Source organism: Canis aureus, chromosome 14 (genome assembly GCF_053574225.1).
Source record: "Canis aureus isolate CA01 chromosome 14, VMU_Caureus_v.1.0, whole genome shotgun sequence".
NCBI lineage: Eukaryota > Metazoa > Chordata > Mammalia > Carnivora > Canidae > Canis > Canis aureus.
Genome location: NC_135624.1, coordinates 63,734,182 through 63,753,061, shown reverse-complemented (window position 1 = coordinate 63,753,061; position 18,880 = coordinate 63,734,182). Strand labels below are relative to the sequence as shown.

General features: G+C 35.2%; 1 protein-coding gene across 1 annotated transcript in view; it reads right to left on the bottom strand.

The window, feature by feature from the left end:
- Nucleotides 1–1,377: 1,377 nt before the first annotated feature.
- DCK (deoxycytidine kinase) overlaps nucleotides 1,378–18,880 on the bottom strand; it is a 31,106-nt gene continuing 13,603 nt past the window's right edge. The window contains exons 3-7 of the mRNA XM_077848308.1: nucleotides 10,018–10,211; nucleotides 8,817–8,964; nucleotides 7,117–7,232; nucleotides 6,273–6,363; nucleotides 1,378–3,649 (exon numbers count right to left, since the gene is read on the bottom strand). Of these exons, the coding sequence (XP_077704434.1) occupies nucleotides 3,623–3,649; nucleotides 6,273–6,363; nucleotides 7,117–7,232; nucleotides 8,817–8,964; nucleotides 10,018–10,211 (576 nt within the window). The 3' untranslated portion in view covers nucleotides 1,378–3,622. The remainder of the gene's footprint in view (nucleotides 3,650–6,272; nucleotides 6,364–7,116; nucleotides 7,233–8,816; nucleotides 8,965–10,017; nucleotides 10,212–18,880) is intronic.

Genomic DNA, 18,880 nt, shown 5'->3' with positions numbered 1-18,880 from the left:
CACACAGATGTTTGTAGCAGCTTTATTCATAAATGCCAAAACTTGGAAGCAAGCAAGACGTCCTTCAACAGGAAAGTAGATAACTATGATCCATGGAGACAATGGATTATTCAGTCCTAAAAAAAAAACCAAGCTATCAAGCCATGAAAAGAAGCCATGGAGGAAAAGAAATGCAAATTCTAGGTGAAAGCCTAACAGAAAAGGCTACATACTAAATGCTTCCAACCATATGACTTTCCGGAAAAAGCAAAACCATGAAGACAATAAAAATATTAGTGGTGGCTAGAGGTTGGATAGGGGTGATGAAGAGAACACAGAGGATTTTGGGGGCAGCAAAACTATTTTGTATTACAATTACAGTGGTGGATATACGTCATTATTCATTTGTCAAAACCCACAAATGCACAACACTGAATAAACCTTAATGTAAACTACATACTTTGAGTGATAATGTGTCAGTGTAGGTTCACTGATTAAAACACATGTACCGGGACGCCTGAATGGCTCAGTGATTGAGCATCTGCCTTTGGCTCAGGGTGTGATCCCAGAGTGCTGGGATCAAGTCCTGCATCGGGCTCTGCACAGGGAGTCTGCTTCTCTCTCTGCCTATGTCTCTGCCTCTCTCTCCATGTCTCTTATCAATAAATACATAAAATCTTTAAAAAATGAAATAAAACAAATGTACCACTCTGGTGGTAGATGTTGATAGTGGAAAAGGCCGTACAAATATGGGAGAAAAGAGTATGATGGGAACTCTACTTTCTACTTAATTTGCTATGAACCTAAAACTGCTCTAAAAAATAGTCTATTAAAAAAAGAGAGTGAGAGAGAGATAGGACGGATACAATCCAAATAAGGTCTGTAGTCTAGCATTTCTGGAGGTAATAACATTTACATTTTTCTATAAAAAATACTTTGGGACTTTTTCTCCTTTAAAATATGAGAGACCTGGGATCCCTGGGTGGCGCAGCGGTTTGGCGCCTGCCTTTGGCCCAGGGCGCGATCCTGGAGACCCAGGATCGAATCCCACATCAGGCTCCCGGTGCATGGAGCCTGCTTCTCCCTCTGCCTATGTCTCTGCCTCTCTCTCTCTCTCTCTCTCTGTGACTATCATAAATAAATAAAAATTTTTAAAAAAATTTAAAAAATTAAAAAATTAAAAAAAATAAAATATGAGAGACCCAATTTTTAGCAGGGTTCAGTATATAGTGTTCAGTTTCTGACATAAAAGATGAGACTACTCTGAATGAGGGAATGTCTTGCACAATTAAAATTACCTTATTAAAACAGCAAACAATAAAAATTAGTCCATACAGTCTGATGTAAGATGATCTAATATGGGAAATAGGATAAAAAAAGATAATGCAGACCACTAGGTTCAATACTCTTGTACCCACCAATGGTACAGCTTTTATTGTGAATCTTAACAAAAAAAATTTTAAAGGTTTTTTCAATTCTACAGATTTTAAAAAGGCATTAAATTAAACATTTCTAGAAGTCACTAAAAATCTCCAAATTATGTCTTCACTTAAAACAGAATCGATGTTATTTATTTAAACCATTGTCACCGTTTTATATTCATATTTTTTTCAAAAGTAGGATAAATTTTAATTTTAAAAAGATATAATCATTTCAATGAGTATAGCTCCATCACAGTTCATGAGATTTACACTTATTTACTAAACTAATATTTAGTAAACAAATTCATTTGTATCAAATACAGACAAAAAAAAACCCCATACAATATCATGAAATGGTTTCAATATTCGTGGTGAGTATAGGACTTGAGACAAAGTCTCAAGATCAGTGCATCTACAATGTTTAACCTACAAAATTATCATCTTTAATTATCAAAAACACAAAACAAAAAATTACATTTTAAAAAGGAAAATGATAGTTTCAAAGTCAAAGTGACTCTTCTCATTTCAAAAACAGAATTTTTCTAAAACATCAAGTAGAAAGGTTACATAGAAAAACACTGCACACCTTAACTAAGCAAACTTGAGAAAAACCTTTATCTACAGACCTAAAATGAATCCATGCAGTTTTAAAAATTACAACTATTCTACCCCCTTGTATTCTTTATTATTACATATGTTTCCTAATATATATTTAACAAAAATGATAATACTTTCAAGATACAGAACATATAAAAGAGGAAAAAACTGAAGGTATAACCCCTACAGAGAAGCAAAGCAAACTGTGAAGTGAAAAGTGATCATGTTCTCAAAAGTAGAAACGTGTGACTTTCATTTAAGCTTTAAAACAGCAGGCTGTCAGGGTGCCTGGCTGGCTCAGTCAGAAGAGTGTGCAACTCATGATTTTGGTATTATGAGTTGGAGACCCACGTTGGGTATAGAAATTACGAAAAAATAAATAAAAACAAAAACAAAAAATAATAATAAAGTAGCAGGCTGCCTAATTAATCCAGACAGTAAGGAAAGCAGGTAGGGAAGGAAGTTAGAGCTAGGATAAAAGAGATGATGCATCTAAGAAGATAATCTACCTTGTCTTCAGTTTCTCTTTTGACCTCTTAAGTAAGTATAAAGGTAAAGATGAGAAACTACTCACTCCCAGTAGAGTCGACAAAAAATAAAATGGAAAAACTTATCCCTTGCTATGTTCCACTAAATTTTTACCAATAAAAATGGAAAGAAACTTAGGGAAAACCATACTTTCACCTCAAACAAATTACAGGCAATCATATTTTAAACCAATCTTTTAACTATAAGTTTAATATACACTCTAAGAGAATGGTCTGAGAAAAAAATAGGCAGCTATTTTAAGCTCCATATAAATTGAATCTTTACACTTATCTTTTAAATACAGAAACATGTTATCATTTCCTCTCTAATCTTCTAAAATCCCATGCAAAAAGACAAGTCTCACCCATACCACAAATGTAAAAACAAAAGCAGAATAAAGATTAATTACTTATACGATAGGTTATGCCATTACAAAATGGGAACAAAGTCTGACCTGCTCCTTTATTAATGAATTATAGATACATTCATAAATATCAATGAAGTGATTAAATACTAAACTGATCTTATCTTCCACATAAATTAAGATGGAAGGAGAGACGCTTGATCAAAAGTATTTAAAATAAAACTTCATAATCCTTTTTTTGGGATTTCTTAAATTCCACTTTCCAACTTGTAATCGGTGCATTAATTTATACAGCACACACTAACACTTACTATGTAACATTAAAGTTCCCACTTAAGAAACTGTTCACCAGTGAAATAAGAAGCACCAGGGGGAAGAAAAAAAAAGCCAACCTGCCTAGGAAAGTAATAGAAGGGAAAGACAGGAGGAGGCCGGGTCCTTTCATGATGTAGTTCAGCCAGTACTTACTCTGGAACCATCTACCTCCAGACTTCTTGTTGTGAGAGATAATTCGATGTCTTTATTTTTAAAAAGCCAAAAAGAAATGAAATTGCTCATAAACTTTTATACAGAATTCATCAAAACAATTTTTTTCTTGGAACAAAAATGGCAAAAAAAAAAAAAAATGGTAAAAAACCTGAGTTTTCTAGAGACTTGTATGAATATCGAGCTATGAAGATACACAAAGCTGAAGTATCTAGAATCACTTGGCTGCCTTTAGTCTTCAGCAAAATCACAAAGTGCTCAAAAATTCTTTGACCTGAGGGGAGGAAATAAATATTAATATAATTCTTGAATAATTTGAAATGTCTAATATCCATCTCTATTTAATAGTATATAACAGCTGAAGACCTCAATTGTACTAAGTAACTCCATCACAAAGCCACAGTATTTATTTTCAAAAGATATATTAATATCATAGTAGTAAAAGATAAATGACCTAAAATGTCATTACAGGAGTTATTAAGTTTTCATCTAAGATTCATACAGTTCTATAACAGCCATAACACAAATTTCATAATTTCTTTATAATAACATAGACCACTGACATGCAGCTTTAGCACCAAAAGTATTAGAAATTGTGATGGTTTAAACAACTCTGAAAGGTCCAGACATGTAAAATTTATAATATTTCTAAAGCACAAATATGAGTCATGTATACATATCTGTAATGTTAATATGCAAGGAAAGGTCATATAAGTTGTGAATGAACCTAATCAACTAACCAACATCACAATGCAAAAAGATTCTATTCTCTATAAATTCTAGATAACACATAATTCTTCTGAAGAAAGGAAGATTGTTGCCTTGAAATAATATCTTAAAAATACCTATAGTAAAAAAAAATACTTATAGTAATAATGTTACATAGTAACAGTAACTGCACTTACAGTAGTAAGCAATGCATAATATATAGAACTGTCAAATCAATATGTTGTACACCTGAAACTATATATCACATTGTATGTCAGTTACATATATCAATAAGAAAAAAAGAAAGCCCACTACTAGTATTAATTAAAGGTAAACAATAACATTTATATACGATTCTTAGTCAAAATACAGAAGTATTAGATAAAGTTAAAAAGTGGTTTTACAGATTCACTCGGTTAAAATATTGGTTGGCTGTTAGTATTACAATGGCTGATTTAATTGTATTTCATTTAATTTCATAGTATCATAAATGAATCATATCCTATATATTTTATAAAATATTTTAAAGATTTTATTCATTTGAGAGTGGGTGAAAGCATGAGCAGGGGCAAGGGCAGAATGAGAGGGAGAAGCTAACTAACCATAAGAGATTCTTAATCATAGAAAACAAACTGAAGGTTGCTGGATGGGAGGGGGTATGGAGGAGGGGGTAACTGGGTGATGGACATTAAGGAAGACACATGATGTAATGAGCATTGGGTGTTATATAAGACTGATGAATCACTGACCTCTACCTCTGAAACCAATAATACATTATATGTTAATTAATTTATTTTATTTTTTTAAAGATTTTATTTATTCATGAGAGACACAGAGAGAGAAGCAGATACACAGAGGGAGAAGCAGGCTCCTTGTAGGGAGCCTGATGCAGGAGTACTCAATCCCAGAACCCTGGGATCAAGACCTGAAGCAAAGGCAGACACTCAACCACTGAGCCATCCAGGTGCCCCAATTAACTGAATTTAAATAAAATTTTTAAAATATTTATTTATTTGAGAGAGAGAGAGAGAGAGAGAGAGCAAGTGAGCATGAGCAGGGGGAGAGGCAGAAAAAGAGGGAGAAGAAGACTCCCCACTGAGCAGGGAGCCCCATGGTGGGGCTCAATGTTGGGCTTAACCTGAGACTTGATCCCAGGATACCAGGATCATGACTGGAGCTGAAGGCAGACGGTTAATCGACTAAGCCACCCAGGTATCCATATATATCCTATATTTTTAACATCATTATGATACAAAGAGGTCATCTGAATTTTCCAGATTTGCTTTACTTTACATATATCATGGGAAAAACAACTATATGAGTAGTTAATAATAAGTGTTGAGATTTTCAAAGTTTTTGAGATATACCATTTATGAACGTCAGCTTCCTATTATAGTAAATAACAGATATTTTGTGAAGGAGAAAAAAAATTAAATTTCTCTCAAAACTAAACAAACCAAAAAAAAAATGTGGCTTCATCTTTAGATCTTGGATCATCACTAAGTTAATTAACATGGACAGTAGGATATTTATTATACAATTCCCGTTACTATTCTCTCTCAAGTGTACATCAATAGGTTTACTACAGTCCCTTTATCTGTACAGGCACCACTCATTAACAGAATATAGTCAGCTCCCAAATATGTAGAGGACAGATTAAGTCTGATTAAGACAATGACTCAATGATCAGGCAATGCCAATTCATCATTGACAAGGTCCCACAGAAAGTCAAAACTAAAAATCCTTTAATTTCAAGACTTAAATATAAAAATGAATGAAATCTTTATCCTACAACTTCAAGTATCTTTCATACTGAATTAAGTTAAAAAAGATAAATTTAATTTCGCAAGTAGTTCATTATTCAAGTACCTAAAGATTGATGATATAGAGAAGAGGGGAAGAAGACGAAACAGCAGAAGAGAGGAGGGGAGCAAGAACTTTTGTTAATGTGATCATCCCTGTATTACAGATAAAGGGACAGAAGGATCAAAGAACCTCCTCATTTTAGCGAAGGCCACAGAGCTAGAATCTCAAGTTAGGATTAGAATCTAAAGTCTAAATCCCTCTAAAGCTCTTAATGGTCTCAGTATAATTTTGTTTTCTTTCCTGTTAGAAAATTGTTTTCCCACAAGTTACAACACTTTTCTAGACAAAACAAATGTTAGTGTATAGTCTTTGTATAAATATACCTTTTCAATAAGACCATCGTGTTTGTCTTTAAAGTCTTCATTGATATCCAGAGTTAAGATAGGGATTTCTTGTAGAAAATCAAAGTTGGTTCTGTTTTAAAAAGAAAGAGGTGAACAGAATCTTAAAAAGCAATAAAGAAAAAAAAAAAAAACACTAAAAACTTATTCTTATACCATCTCTGGAATATCAAAATGTTGTCAATCATTTTATATTAAATTTATTCTGCAAGTACTTTATCTGAAAGCCCCTTCTTCCTTCCCTAGATTTACTACTATATACTAATAATATCTAAAAATCTCAATGTAAAATATATAAAGCTAGGCATTATGACATATAATCCTCAAAAACCAAAATCTTAACATAAAATAAGGAATGTCTGCATTTGAGGATGAGAAAACTTAAAGCTCAGGGAAGACACTCTGAGGCTCAGAGGATGCCTAACAAGTCAGTCTGGATTTGACCCAAGATCCAATGACAACAAAGTCCATGCTCTTAACAACTGTGTTATACAACCTCCCAAGCCTTGATCTAAAAAATAAATTTGAAGGATCTTATCTTAAATTCTCTCTGAAAGAGAGTACCTAAGTAACATACACAGGTATATTTCCTACTCCATCACTTAATTATATGCTATCAATACCACTGGGGAAGATTAGCCATAAAAATTTTAAGGAAATAGGATCTCATTACAATAAAAAGAATCACAATTGACACCTAATTCTGGTAGATCTTACAATACTAGTTTAAAATAAAAATGGTTGAAAATGAAAATCTGTACACGTTTTAGATTAAATTTTTATTTTAAAGGTCTTTAAATAGTAAATAAGAATAAGGAAGTCTTACTTCAGTGTTCTATGAAGTAGCCAGCTCTCATGCTTATAGTGAAGCTTCTCTAAATATTCAAGAGGAATGCCTTGTTCTTCATTTCTTCCCCGTAAATATATTCTATTCAAGCATTTCTAAAAGCAAACAATAAGAAAGAGGTTAGGAGCAAGGAATAATTATTCTTGTCTGTTACCATTAAATTTTTCTTCTTTTGTGTCTCTTGAGTTACGCTAGCCAAAATCGCCATTTATTCCTTCCAAAAAGTTGAAATAGTTCATTTTTCCCTTCATGTGCTTTTCAATCATTTGATGACTCTAAACCAAATAGTACTTTTAGAGTAAGTCTATAAACTTATGGGATCCATACTTGAAAAATATTGTACAAAATAAGCTTGGTAAAATGTAAATGCTTCAAAATGTATTATAAATCCTCTTTTCAAATACTTACATGATCCTACAATCAAGATATTATAAATAATACTGATGAAATAAAAGTTAGACTTGTGTTAGACTTTAAGATACTGACTATACTTTCTAACAAAATGAAATTATTAGTATTCTTTATGTGCTATATTGACATTTACTATTTTTGTAATTTTTTTAAAGATTTTATTTATTTATGAGAAAAAGAGAGAGACAGAGACATAGGAAGAGGGAGAAGCAGGCTCCCTGCAAGGAGCCCAACATGGGACTTAATCCCAGATCCCAGGATCATGCCCTGAGCCGAAGGCAGACACTTAGCCACTGAGCCACCCAGGCGTCCCTATTTTCGTAATTAAAATAAAAAAAAATTATTCTCAAAAACAAAAGTGAATTTCAAAATAGATGTTAAATTCGAGCTTCCTTTATATTAAAAAGAACAAAGTCATCACTTGGAATCAGAAACCTGGTTTCTTTAAAAATTCAGCTTCAATAATAACATAATATTCTCTCAGGCTAGAAATCATGACATTTATATTCATCAGAGCCTTCTTTGTGTCTTAGGGAAGACAGGAATAAAAAACAGAAAAACTGGAATGTAAGCACCAAATCTAGAATTTAATAAATATAAGCTCTTATTTAGGTTAGCTTTATGAAAGTCATCCACTTGGTCTTCCTGGATTCATTACATAACTTCATATATAAGTAAGAACAGTTATTTTACAACCGATCATGAAAGGCACATTTCTAAGTAAGCTCCCTTAACTGAAGATGGAAAGAGCCCTCTAAGTCTCTTCTCAACTAAAGCTGCTATCCAGTCCAAGCCATGAACAGACATAAAAGATTTCTTGAAACAGACCTCCATCAACTTTGCAATTCATTCACAAATATTTGCTGAGCTCCTACTATGTATCTAGGTCCTGTTCTAGGCAATGGAAATCCAACAGTAATTAAAATACCCCGTCTCACACCAAGATGCCTATACTCTAGCAGTCACTCAAGCAAAATTTCAATCTAGCTGTAACAGGTAAGAGACTTTGCAAAAGTTAGGAAGAAATAATGAAGAACAAAACTGAGAAGTACAAAGAAAGACCTAAAAAGAGCAACTTGCCAAATCTGGGTTTCTACTTTGCTGACAAAGAGAATGCTTCTATCTACACAGATATGAGTTTCTAATTTGGATGTGAGAGGTAGAGTAAGGGAGTGGAGTTCAACTAAACTGCCTTCACTGCGTGCCACCAAAAGGATTTCTAAATATTAAATTGTCAATGGAGCAAGCAAATTTTTATTGAGTCTCACCTCTGGAGTGGCTCGAAGATAAATGATTCCATCCAGTTCCAGGCTTTGGCCAAATTGGTGATTCATCCAGTCATGCCAGTCTTGATAAATTGTCCACTCTGTTTCATTCATGCACTCAGATTCATACAGATTAGCTGCAAAGACATACCTGAAAGAGAGTCTATATCAACACATAATTCCTTTCCAAAAAACACAAAGAAACAGAAAAGAGAAAGTAAATCTACTAAATGGACATGGAACATTCTCCCAAGATCCATGGCAGATAATGCCTTAGACAGCAGAAAAAAAATCAACAGAATATCTCCAACTATAGGAAATATGTTCTTTGCCAGCAGTTCTCAAAAATGTAGTTTAAGGACCCCTGGTAGTCCCCAAGATCTTCTCAAGGGTTCCATGAGAGGCCAGATTACTGTATATACTATACTTCAACCAAAAGAACATGGCACACAGATGAATATAGAAGCATAAATGAGAACCCAGCTGTCTCCTATTAAGTCAGACATTAAAGAGATTTGCAAAAATATAAAATGATCCTCCTCACGAATTCTTTTGTTTTGAAAAATATAACTTTACAAGTATGTTATTTATGCTAATATGTAATAGGTTTATTATTACTAATTTTAAATAAATTAGTAAGTAAATGTTCTTTATATTTCTCAATCTTAATTTTTAATAACATAAATATCAATAAGACACAAAGCTCTTGGGCTCTTCAATAATTATTAAAATGAAAAGGGATCCTGAGACCAAAGTTTGAGAACATTTGTTCTGAGCCAACTCTAGCTTAAAAGAATCTTTGCATAAGCAGGGTAACTTAAGGATCAAAAATCCCCCCCCTTAGAGATTTTTGATCTTGCTGAAGATGCAAGTCCAGAGTACAGATCCAGATTTAACCAAAGGAGATGAGGATTTTAAGAAGGGTAGAAGAAAAAAATACTTCTCTGCAAATCTGAATGAGATGGCTATCATATTCCTTAAAGTTTCCACGGAAGCTAGCAACTTTAATTAACACTAGGGCTTCCCTATAATTAATAATGGCATTAGCCATTATTACTAAACTGCTAAAGGTAATGTTGCATTTCAAATCCTCAAAACAGCCTTGTTTTGATTACCAGGAAACAGAAAAAAAAAAAAAAAAAAAAAGCTCCAGTTCCAAGCCATGATTCCAAAATGACAAGTGCAACTCATTTATTATATATACCTGTCACTATATATAGATCGTTCAAAAAATAATACAGATTTCTCTGCATCTTTGAGCTTGCCATCAAGACAGGCAAGCTGGGCTCTTATTCGACTGAGGCACGCATATGACTGGAAGGTAAAAGACCACCGTTCAGGCTTCTCATACATCATCTGAAGAACATTCCCACCACTTTTCTGAGATGTTGTCAGTTCCTATTTTGAATTTGAAAAAAGAAACAAAAGGCAAAATTAATGATCAATAGTTATTTAAATTTTTTAAAAAGCCCAAAAGAGAAGTTAGATAAATAAATGCATCACAATTAGCAAAACCAACATGATTAAGTCCTCTTCCTCCTGCTCTTTCCCATGGTATTCTTCAGGATGCCTGAGGTCTAGAAGAACTTGAAAGGCCAGCTTAACCATCAGTTCCTTAGAGCTTTTCCACAAGAAGTCACAAACAAAAGCCTATGGCAGAAAATACTTGTTTGGCCCTTTTAAAAACTGGAATTAGTTGTCAAAATTTAAAAGCTAAATAATTTCACATAATACACCTAGATTTATATCTTCTTTTAAAAAATGCAAAAACCAGAAGAGCATTTTTCACAGAACTAGAACAAAGAATCCTAAAATTTGTTATGGAATCACAAAAGATCCTGAATAGCGAAAGCAATCATGAGAAAGAAAAATCACATTGAATCCATGGCCTCAGCCCCTCCAGACAGTTTAGTAGTCTGTAAGTCTTAGCAAGCAACTTTAGCCCTAGTGATCATGATCAGTTAACCTTCTTGGCATATCTACAGATCGTTTATTAATTCCTAGAAAAACTCGGAACTAAACTCTCCTGCACAACCTCCCCCGCCACCCTGGGCACCAATCACAACCACCATAATATCTATAGCTGGCACCACTGAGTCTACACGCAATCAAAAAGTGTTACAGACCACTGTGCTCCCTTTTTACTGATTAAATGCTCTAAAGTTCCTTTAAAAATCTTTGGGCCAGGCAGAAATCTCAGAGTCGGCTTTTGGACAAGACTCTACCTTCTCCCCAGGTGGTGGACCTCCTGAATAAAGTTCATATTATCAATCAAAATTCATCTTGAGTATTGGCTTTTTGAGCAATGAGCAGCCGAACTTGGATCTTTCAGTAACATTATCACAATCCTAGACTTCAAGATAAACTACAAAGCTGTAGTAATCAAAACTGTACGGTACTGGTACAAAAACAGATATATAGATGAAAGGAATAGAAGAGGAGAGCCCAGAAATAAACCTACGCTTATATGGTCAATTAATCTATGACAAAGGAGGTAAGAATATACAATAGGAAAAAAGACCATCTCTTCAGTAAATGGTGTTGGGACAACTGGACAACTACATGTAAATGAATGAAACTGGACTACTTTCTAATACCATACACAAAAATAAACTCAAAATGGATTAATGATCTAAATGTGCGACCTGAAGCCATAAAACTACCTAAAAGAGAAACAGACAGTAATTTCTCTTACATCAGCCATAGCAACATTTTTCTAGATACGTCTCCTCAGGCAAAAATAAACTATTGAGATTGCAATACAAAATAAAAAGCTTTTGCAAAGCAAAGGAAGCTATCAACAAAACAAAAAGGCAATTTATTGAATGGAATGGAAGAAGATATTGGTAAATGATATATCCATCTGATAAGGGATGATATATTAAAAACTCATATAAAATATATTAAAAACTCATACAACTCAACATAAAAAAACCCAATCTGATTAAAACATGGACAGAAGGGATCCCTGGGTGGCGCAGCAGTTTGGCGCCTACCTTTGGCCCAGGGCGCGTTCCTGGAGACCCGGGATCGAATCCCATATCGGACTCCCGGTGCATGGAGCCTGCTTCTCCCTCTGCCTGTGTCTCTGCCTCTCTCTCTCTCTGTGACTATCATAAGTAAATTAAAAAAAAAAAAAAAAAAAAAAACATGGACAGAAGACCTAAATAGACATTTTTCCAAAGAAGACATACAGATGGCCAAAAGACAGATGAGAAGATCTTCAACATCACTAATCATCAGGGAAATGTAAATCAAAACCACAATGAGATATCACTTTATACCTGTCAGAATGGCTAAAATAAAAAATAATAACAAGTATTGACAAGGATGTGGAGCAAAAGGAATCTCCATACCCTATTGGTGGGAATGTTAATTGGTACAGCCACTGTGGAAAACAGTAGGGACTTTCCTCAAAAAATTAAAAATAGAATGACCTTATAATCCAGTAATTCAACTACTGGGTATTTACCCGAAGAAAACAAAAATATTAACTCAAAAAAAATATATGCACTTAGACGGTATTACTTAAGTGAAATAAGTCAGAAAAAGGCAAATATATGATTTCACTTATATGTGGAATCTGAAAAAAAAAAGAATAAAAAATAAACAAAAAGCAGAATTAAATCTATAAATACAAAGAACAAACTGATGGCCGCCAGAGAAGAGGAGGATGGGGGATGGGCAAAATGGATGTAGGGGAGTAGGAGATATAAGCTTCTGGTTCAGGAATGAGTAAGTCACAAGAAAAAATGGCACAGCATAGGGAATATAGTCAATGATATTGTAATAAAGTTGTATGGTGACAGACAGTAGATATACTTGTGGTGAGCACAGTTCAAGATTCAGTTTGTTGAATCCACTATGCTAACAACTGAAATTAATGTAACATCAATAGTGTATTAACTATACTCAAATGAAAAAAAAATTATTGTGAAAACCAAGCAATACTGTGTCTGTATTTTCTCTAAGTAAAAACTACTTATAGCCACGTCACACATGCTTCCATCAGGTGGGACATATGCTCTCCGTTTTATCAGCCTCTGATATTTCCTGTTGATTCTCACAACAGGCCTGATTTATTTGTTTAGCTACTGGGCCCCTTAAGGCATTTGGGGCCTATCTTCTTAATAAAACAGAGCAAGGTCTCCCCAGCATTTTGTGATTTCATAATCACAACCAATATTTCCAGTTTAAGAAAAAAAAATACAGAATAAAAAATAAAGTAAAATCTCTGTAATCTTTTTTTTTTTTTTTTTCTAATTTGAGATAGAGAGATGGACAGGAAGGAGAAGAGGCAAAGGGAGAGATACAGAGAATCCTCAAGCAGACTCTGTGCTGCATGTGGGGCCCAACACGGAGCCCCATCTCATGACCTGAGCCAACACCAAGAGTGGGATGCCCAACCAATTGTGCCACCCAGGTACCCCAATTTCTGTAATCTTATTTATGAATTTGAACTAGCATCTAGAACTCATGAATTATTTTCCTTTCTATAAGATACAGTTTTCCTAACTCTGCCCACCAAAAGGACTATAAACAATGACAAGCTTGCAGAAATAAACATAAATGTCACCCAGATTATGATGTCTAAATACCATTTCCCACTGAAAGGAATTAGGGTCATATACCAGATTCTATGCCTGAAGAAAGAAATGTACAAGATGAGCTTAATACATCTTGTTCCAGGGAACAAGTAAACTATCAAAATCTACTGAGGTTGTACCAAGGGCAAGGGCTTCCACTTGTCAAAAAGACAGGAGTCTTCGAACATCTGAAAGGGATGGTGAATGGAAGGCATAAATTTATAAATTCATAATCTAAAGAAAACCTGGGGGAAAAAAACTCTCTAAACATCTTTAGAGGTTGCTAGGTCACCAATTAATTATTCTGGAAATTTAGAGAAAAAATATAAAAAATTGTATTCTTACTTCCTTAACAATTTCCTCCTATCTCTTCTGGCTGTAAGGTGGCTCAGTGGAATCCATTGTGTTAACACCAACAATCAGCACCTACATTAAGAAAATTGGCTACCACCCCGACACAGTAGCATTATTTGTGCCAGTTTCTGGCTGGAATGGTGACAACATGCTGGAGCCAGGGGCTAACATGCCTTGGGTCAAGGGATGGAAAGTGCCCCGTGAGGACGGGGATGCGGGAACCCACTGCTCGGAGCTCTGGCTGCATCCCGCCGCCGACTCGTCCACCTGCCAAGCCCTTGCACCTGCCTCTCCGGGACGCCTGCAAAATCGGTGGTGTCGGTACCGGCCCGGGGCCGAGGGGGGCTGGTGTTCTTCGGCCTGGCAGGGGGTCACCTTGCTCCGGTCAATGTTACACCCGAAGGAAAGTGTGGAAATGCACCGTGACGCTGGAGTGAGGCTCTTCCTGGGGACAACGTGGGCTTCGATGTCAAGAGCGTGTCTGTCAAAGATGTTCGTCGCGGCGACGCGGCCGGCGACAGCAACAAGGACCCACCCGTGGAAGCAGCTGGCTTCGCGGCTCAGGTGATCCTCCTGAACCTCCAGGCCAAATCGGTGCTGGACACGCACCTGTGCTGGGCCGACCCGCAGCTCACAGCGCTTGCAGGTTTGCGGAGCTGAAGGGGAAGATAGATCGTCGTTCTGCAAAGAAGCTGGAAGATGGTCCCAAGTTCGTGAAATCTGGGGATGTGGTTCCTGGCAAACCTATGTGTGTTGAGAGCTTCTCTGACCACCCTCCTCTGGGCCGTTTTGCTGCTCGTGACATGAGACAGACGGTGGCGCGGATGTCCTCAAAGCGGAGGACAAGAAGGCAGCTGGAGCTGGCAGAGTCCCCCAGTCTGCCCAGAAAGCCCAGGAGGCTAAATGAGTATTATCCCCAACACCTGCCACCCCAGTCTTGATCGGTGGTGGAAGAACGGCCTCAGAACTGTGTCAATCGGCCACTTGGGTTGAATAGTAAAAGTCTGGTTAATGAGAACAACGCATCGTAAAACCCTCAGAAGGAAGGGAGAATGTTGTGTGGACCATTTGGTTTGTGTGTGTGGCAGTTTTAAGTCATTAGTTTTTAAAATCAGTACTTTTTAATGGAAACAACTTGACCAAAATTCTGTCACAGAATTTTAAGACCCATTAAAACAAAAGTTTAATGAGAAAAAAATTTTTTTTTATTCTGGCCCTTTCTTTACAAATGTTACTTCAGGTTAATGAAATAGTAGAAGAGGAAATGGTCTTCTTTGACTGAAGAATCTTAGCTAACAGCCTTGATTATTAGAATATCATCTTTCCAACACCGAACGATTAGGGCATAAATTAGCAACAGATCCTAAAATTATTAGAGAAAAACTAAGAGGGAAATTTTATAAGCTGACAAAACCTGAACAGACTAATCGATTTTGACATCACAAAAAGACATGCTCCTGGTGAAATGTGAAAGAAAGTACACATCAGTACCTAAGAAGTCTAGCCAAAAAAAACTAAAACCAAATCTAATCAAAGCTCTAGAAGATCTAACTACAAATTTACAGGAAATACAGAGATTGAGAAACATGTTAAACTATACCACAGAGATGCACTCAGCCAAGACCAGAATGATGGAAACTGTACAAGAGCAAATGACCCAGTTTCTTCAAGTATTAAACTACAAAGAAAAAAAAGGAAGAGGAACCAAGACATTAAAATTTTAAAGGCGGGATCCCTGGGTGGCGCAGCGGTTTGGTGCCTGCCTTTGGCCCAGGGCGCGATCCTGGAGACCCGGGATCGGATCCCACGTCGGGCTCCCGGTGCATGGAGCCTGCTTCTCCCTCTGCCTGTGTCTCTGCCTCTCTCTCTCTCTCTCTCTCTCTGTGACTATCATGAATAAATAAATAAAATCTTTAAAAAAAAATAAAAATAAAAATAAAAAATAAAATTTAAAAGGCATATCAACCAAATATAACATGTGAACTTTGACTCTTGATATCAACAAACTATAAGAAAATTAGGAGACAATAGAGAAATATGAACACAAACCAGATGTGATGACACAGTGGAATTACTAATCTTTTGGATGCAGGGTTTTTTTTAAAGAATCTTTTTTTTAATAGTTTTTTTTTTTTTTAAGATTTTATTTATTTATTCATGAGAGACAAGAGAGAGAGAGGCAGAGATACAGGCAGAGGGAGAAGCAGGCTCCATGCAGGGAGCCCGACGCGGGACTCAATCCCGGGACCCCAGGATCACGACCTGAGCTGAAGGCAGCACTAAACCGCTGAGCCACCCAGGCTGCCCTTTTATAGAATTTCTTTTGAGTCTTTAATTTCTACAGATTAAAGATACTATCTAGAACAGAGGTTGTCAAAGTGTGGCAGGGTAATGCCTGAGGAGTTCCTGAGATTCTGAGAGGGGTCTACAAGCCTAAAAAAAAAAAAAAAAGATTTTAGTAACAAATGTACCTTTTTCCATTCTCATTCTCTTATGAATGTATAATTTTCTAGATGCTACATAACACATGATATTGCAACAGTTGGAATGTAGAAGCAGATATGAGAACTCAGGTTTGCTAATAAGTCAGACATTAAGAGATATGCAAAATGTAAAACAATCTCACTTTCCTCACTAAATTCTTTTTTTGGGGGGGGAAAATAGTTATTTATGTTAGTTAACATGTAATGGGCTTACAACTGTGATTTTTAAATGAATTAGCTGGCAAATTTTTTAAGTGTTTCAAGTTAAATTTCTAACATAGTAAATATTAATAGATCTACTTAAAAGTCTTTGGTTCCTCAATAATCATAGACTACATATATATTTATATATATATATATATATACACACACACACATATATATAGTGTATATACACTTGCTTATTTAAATAAAGTTAGCTTTTAAATGATGGTGCCTTATATCTTAAAATAATTAAGAACTCCTAGGATTCAATAAGCAGTTTACTTCCTAAAAACTTCACACATATAGTATCTACTTCAAATAAATCTTTACTAAATAATATAACAATATATAGTTACATATTCTGATCAGCCTAAATAATTAATGTAGAAAATGTCCAATTAAACCCCTAATTTTAAAGTATTATAAAAATGGAACTTCATTACTATAATCAGTAAATTTGAAAAATACCTATCAGGGTTATTTCAAATTCTAGTGCTTTCTGGAGAAAATAAAATTAAGCCAACTTCTTGACAAGTGATTTAAATGGTGAATTTGTATAAGCCACTTTTCCTTGTGACTGACAAAAAGGCAAATGAAGACTTGTAAATTAGATTTTAGCAAATTAGCTACAGTTAACTAAAATGAACAAGAAGCTGACATGACTAGATATAATCAGAAAAGAGGTGGACCAAAATCCTGAAAAATATATATATACAGACTTGTTTACCAATTCTATATGTACTAGTATGAGGATCAACTAAAACTAGAAAAAAAAAAAAAAAATTTAGACCCAAATTTTAAAGTGTGATTTTGTTCCATAATCAATGAACATTCACAGCTTTAAAATTTCTTGAAATTGTTAAATTCATGTTGATAAATATAATAGTTCTTTTAAAGATTTTTTGTTTGTTTACACCCAATGCAGGGATCGAACTCATGATCCAGAGATCAAAAGTCACATGCTCTACCAAGTGAGCCAGCCAGGAGCCCCAAATGTACTCTTGATATAACCCTAAACTTTGGAGGAAAGGCAATCACACATTCCCACATAATACTCTGTGATCATAATTACAGCTCAAATGCTAGATATAATTAGTCATGATCTGACCCAATAGATAAAATTCTTATGTTTGCAAATTGTTAGCTCAATTTCTAAATGGGATTACTTCACTCCTCAAGTTTTTGACAAAGAAATGTATGAATTTGGCATTCTGTAACTAGAAATTTTAAAATTCTTCTCAATATTTGACCTCTAGAAACAGTGAAATTACCTACCGCTCTTACAAAATATCACAAAAGCTTAATAAATGTTTCACTTCAGGGCACCTGGGTGGCTTAGTCAGTTAAGTGTCCAACTGTTGGTTTCGCTTTGGGTCCTGATCCTAGGTTCTTGGAATCAAGCCCTGAATTGGTCTCAGTGCTCAGGGAATCTGCTTAAGATTTTCTCTCTCTCCTTCTGCCCCTCTCTACTTCTCTAAAATAAGTAAAATAAAATAAAATATTTCACTACTTTGTTCATATCTCTAGCCTAGTACCAACTCTGCATAAAGTACTAGGTGTGTGGCTTTTTTTTTAAGGTTTATTTATTTATTCAGAGAGAGAGAGAGAGAGAGAGAGAGAGAGGCAGAGACACAGGCAGAGGGAGAAGCAGGCTCCATGCAGGGAGCCCGACGTGGGACTCGATCCCGGGTCTCCAAGATCACACCCCGGGATGCAGGCGGCGCTAAACCGCTGCGCCAGCGGGGCTGCCAGTACTATGTGTTTAAATAATTAAATTGGCAAGGTCATCTTAGGTCTCTTCTGGGATTCTTTAATCCTTAAAAACTCCTGATACCTAGGCAGTACCTATTTACCAGTCTCTCCCCCAACCACAATATCCATTAAAATATTCTATACAGTCAAATTTTTGTTATTAGATTTTTATATAGTCTGATTATAGTAGTGTTCATTAGGGGATATCTAATTTAATATGTGGATTTTTTTTAAAGAGACCTGGTATTCTAAATATACCTCTAATTTGTAAAATACATAGAAGTAATTTTGAGCATCTGAGGACTGCCACTTCACTAATGCCACTTCACTATTATAGGTCAAAGTCAATAAACCCTACCATTCCACACTTTCCAAATCAAGATAAGAGGACGAACAGAAAGAAGTCACTGAAATTCCTTCTTTTTTGTGGCAATATTCTTTCTTGCACAGTACTAGAATATATTAGGATACTTAGTATTAGAGTTGTCAGATTAAGAAAGAAAAAAACAAAACCCAGGACCTCCAGTTAAATTTGAATTTCAGATAAATAAATAATTTTTTAGTATAAGAATCTCCCAAATATCTCATGTACTTTAACTTACTATAAAACACTCCCTGACTATATATAGTCTTTCCAACCCAATAGACTTTCATTTTTGTTTTTTTTATTTAATTCTTACACAAGTTT